General features: G+C 41.8%; 1 protein-coding gene across 1 annotated transcript in view; it reads right to left on the reverse strand.

The window, feature by feature from the left end:
- Nlrc4 (NLR family CARD domain containing 4) overlaps nt 1-3166 on the reverse strand; it is a 53763-nt gene that overhangs the window by 12755 nt on the left and 37842 nt on the right. Inside the window, exon 9 of the mRNA XM_023711258.1 lies at nt 305-397. Coding sequence (XP_023567026.1) covers nt 305-397 — 93 coding nt within the window. The remainder of the gene's footprint in view (nt 1-304; nt 398-3166) is intronic.

Raw genomic sequence — 3166 nt, forward strand, 5'->3', positions numbered from 1 at the left:
AAAAAAAAAAAAAAAAAGAAAGAAAGTGCTGAAAGTGTTTCTTTTTCCAGGCTAACAGGGCTGCAGAGAGCCGGCTGAGCTGATTTTCTAACTGCTGGCTATTCATACTCAAATATGTGCTTTTGGCTGAGTTGTCCTTCCTACTCAGTTCTTTTCTCTTTCTTTCTTTCTTTCTTTCTTTCTTTCTTTCTTTCTTTCTTTCTTTCTTTCAATATATTTTTATTCATCAAGCACAGCGGTTTATTGAGCTGAGAAGCCCTAGAGCACCGCGCCCACGTCTCCCCGGAAGCCCGAGTCTCCTTACTCAGTTCTTGTACAGCTTCATTTCCATCCTTTTCCAGGTAATTTTCTGATAAATCAAGAATGCTCAATTTGACCAAATTGTGTAGATTTTGAGCTGGAAAAAATGCAAATGTTAATTGTTTTTTTTTTTTAAGTTTCAGGGGACTATATGCATATTTATTTGGTACAGGGTCTCACTGCACAGTTTGGACTCATAATGATCCTCCTGTCTCAGCCTCCCCAGCATTGGGATTACAGGTGTGCACCACCATGCTCAGTTTCAGTGGCCGGCACAGCATGCAGGACCAAGGGTCAAACCCCAGGTCCTTCTGCTTGCCGGGCGGGCACCCAGATTGCTGAGCTATTGCCCCAGCTCCTATATGCATTTTCAAATATCCTTAGAAGATTTCCAGATCTTCTTTTCTTTGCTGATGGTAATGCAAACTATCACTTGACTAGGTCAACGTCATTATTACCAAAGATACAGTACTCCATGAGGCGTAACCCGCTACTCTTCTGACTATGACGGATTGACCAGAGATCAACTGCCTGCCCTCCATTCTGCTTAATAAACTCTAGGTCATGTACAGAAAGCAGCAGAAGACAGAGCTGTGTGTGTTATCGCTGTGGGAGTCACTCGTGTCTGCAGGCACATAATGAGGCGGTTGGGTTAGGTGAACTGGAAAGCTGTTTCCAATTCACAAATGCGCCCTGGCACACACAGGAAACAGTGGGGCTGAAGTCAGTGAGACAAGCATTTCTGTGCACTTCAGTTTAGATTATTTTGTCGATGTCATAATAACAATTTAGAAAGTTAAAAAAAAAAAAAAAGAACAAAGTAGCAGGTGCAAATCCAGCCATATCAGTAAGTACCTTAGACATAAATGGACTGAACACATTAATTAAAAAGAGATAAATGTAACTGGATTTTTTTTTAACCTCCTAGGACTAAACTCAAGACCTTGCACATTCTGGGCAAAAATCTTATCCCCAGCCTCTGTTTCTGTTTGGTTTTGCTTTTTTGGCCCGCTCAGCCCACCCTGAGGGCAGGGCTGGTGTGGCATGTGGTGCCTGGGATTGAACTGTAATTCCCTGCGCCTGCCTAAGCTTGCCTGAGCAGGTGCTTTAGATTGCTGAGCTATCTTGCCAGCTCTTTTTTTTTTTTTTTTTTTGGTGGAACCTGGGATGGAACTCAGGCCCTTGCGCTTGCGAGGCAAGTACTTATTCTACTGAGCTATCTCCCCGGCCCTGTTTTACTGTTTTATTTTTTAAGCAAGACCAAGACGAACTTTGCTTTGCCTTTTCTTTTTTCTTTTTTTCTTTTTTTTTTGGTCTTACTAGAAACTGAACCCACAGACTGACTGCACACTGAGCTACATCCCCAACCCTTTTTAAATTTAAGGCTGTTATTAGGAAATTAACAGTGCTGTTAATGTCCTAAATGCCCAGCCTGGGCTCCAACTTGCAATTCTCATTCCTCAGCCTTTTAAGAATGCTGGGAGGGCTGGTGAGATGGCTTAGTGGTCTAAAGCACCTGCTTAGAACAAGCTAAGCTAAGCAAAACACAGGGACCGCGGTTCAATCCCCCAGTACCACATGCCAGCCAGCCCCACCCCTGGTGGGCTGAGCTGGCCACACACACTAAATAAATAAATAAATAAATAAATAAATATTTAAGAATGCTGGGAATACAGGCATGTGCCACCACCCTCAGCGAGAAATATACTTCAATGACAAAGACAAATCTGCTGAGGTGACAAATACAGAAAACTACTTTTCATGGAGTCATGCAGCAGCCTTACTCTACCTAAGAAACATCCTTTCCTCACTTCATGTGTTTTTCATTTTTGCTTCATGAAGCTGAAGTTTTTCCTTTCTTGGCAGGAAAATCTTTTTTTTTTTTTGGTGGGTAGGAAAATCTTCTTCAAAAAAATCACATGGTTTTCATGAAAATGTACATTTGTTATTTTCATTTGTAATTTGGGCTCACCATTTCTGTGTTCCCAGTATTTGTCTTGCTTTTTCCAACCATGGGGCTCTCTACCAGTACATTTGTATTAACAGTTTCCTTAGAAATCTTTATGGAGCCAGGCATGGTGGCACATGCCTATAATCCCAGCACTCCAGAAGCTGAGGCAGGAGGATCACCATGAGTTTGATGCCAACCTGAGCTACATAAACAAATTCAAAACCAGCCTGCACTACACTGTGGGACCCTACCTCAAAAACAAAACAAAACAAAAAAACACTTTATGGACACCTAGCAGATTTGCTTTTGTAGTTTTCTTTTGTTTTGCTTTATGAGACAGAGCCTCACTGTGTAGCTTCAGGCTGTCCTTGTACTCACTATATAGCCCAGGCTGGCTTCAAACTCACAGTGATCTTCCTGCCTCAGTCTCTGGAGTGCTGAAGTCACGGGTGTGCACCACCACACCCAGCCTGCTAGCGGCTTGATAGTCTCATTTTAAAAGGTTACATAATGTTTTCAATAGTTTATTCAAAAATATAGAGAATTGCCCATACTTGCTATACATATCCTATAGGGATTCAGAAAACACAACTGTTATATTTATACATATAAACTCCATTTTAACAGGGCAGTGGGGAAGCATCCAAGGCCTGAGAAGATTTAAAGAAATCTTTAAACTCTGCTTTATAGTCATTTAACTATTCACCCAAATATTTACAGGCAGTTATTACATGACAGGAAATATGGCAAGTTTCTTTCTTTCCTTTTTTTTTGTATTTTAGGGAAGAGTCTACAGGGTGCTCAGCATCTCACTACTAGATCAGACCCACAGTGATCTGCCTGTTTACAGCTTTCCAGGAGCTGGGATTACAGGCGCGCCCCCACGCCCAGTCTCTCTCTCTCTCTTTTTTTTTT

Source organism: Octodon degus, unplaced genomic scaffold (genome assembly GCF_000260255.1).
Source record: "Octodon degus isolate 3935 unplaced genomic scaffold, OctDeg1.0 scaffold00020, whole genome shotgun sequence".
Taxonomy (NCBI): Eukaryota; Metazoa; Chordata; class Mammalia; order Rodentia; family Octodontidae; genus Octodon; species Octodon degus.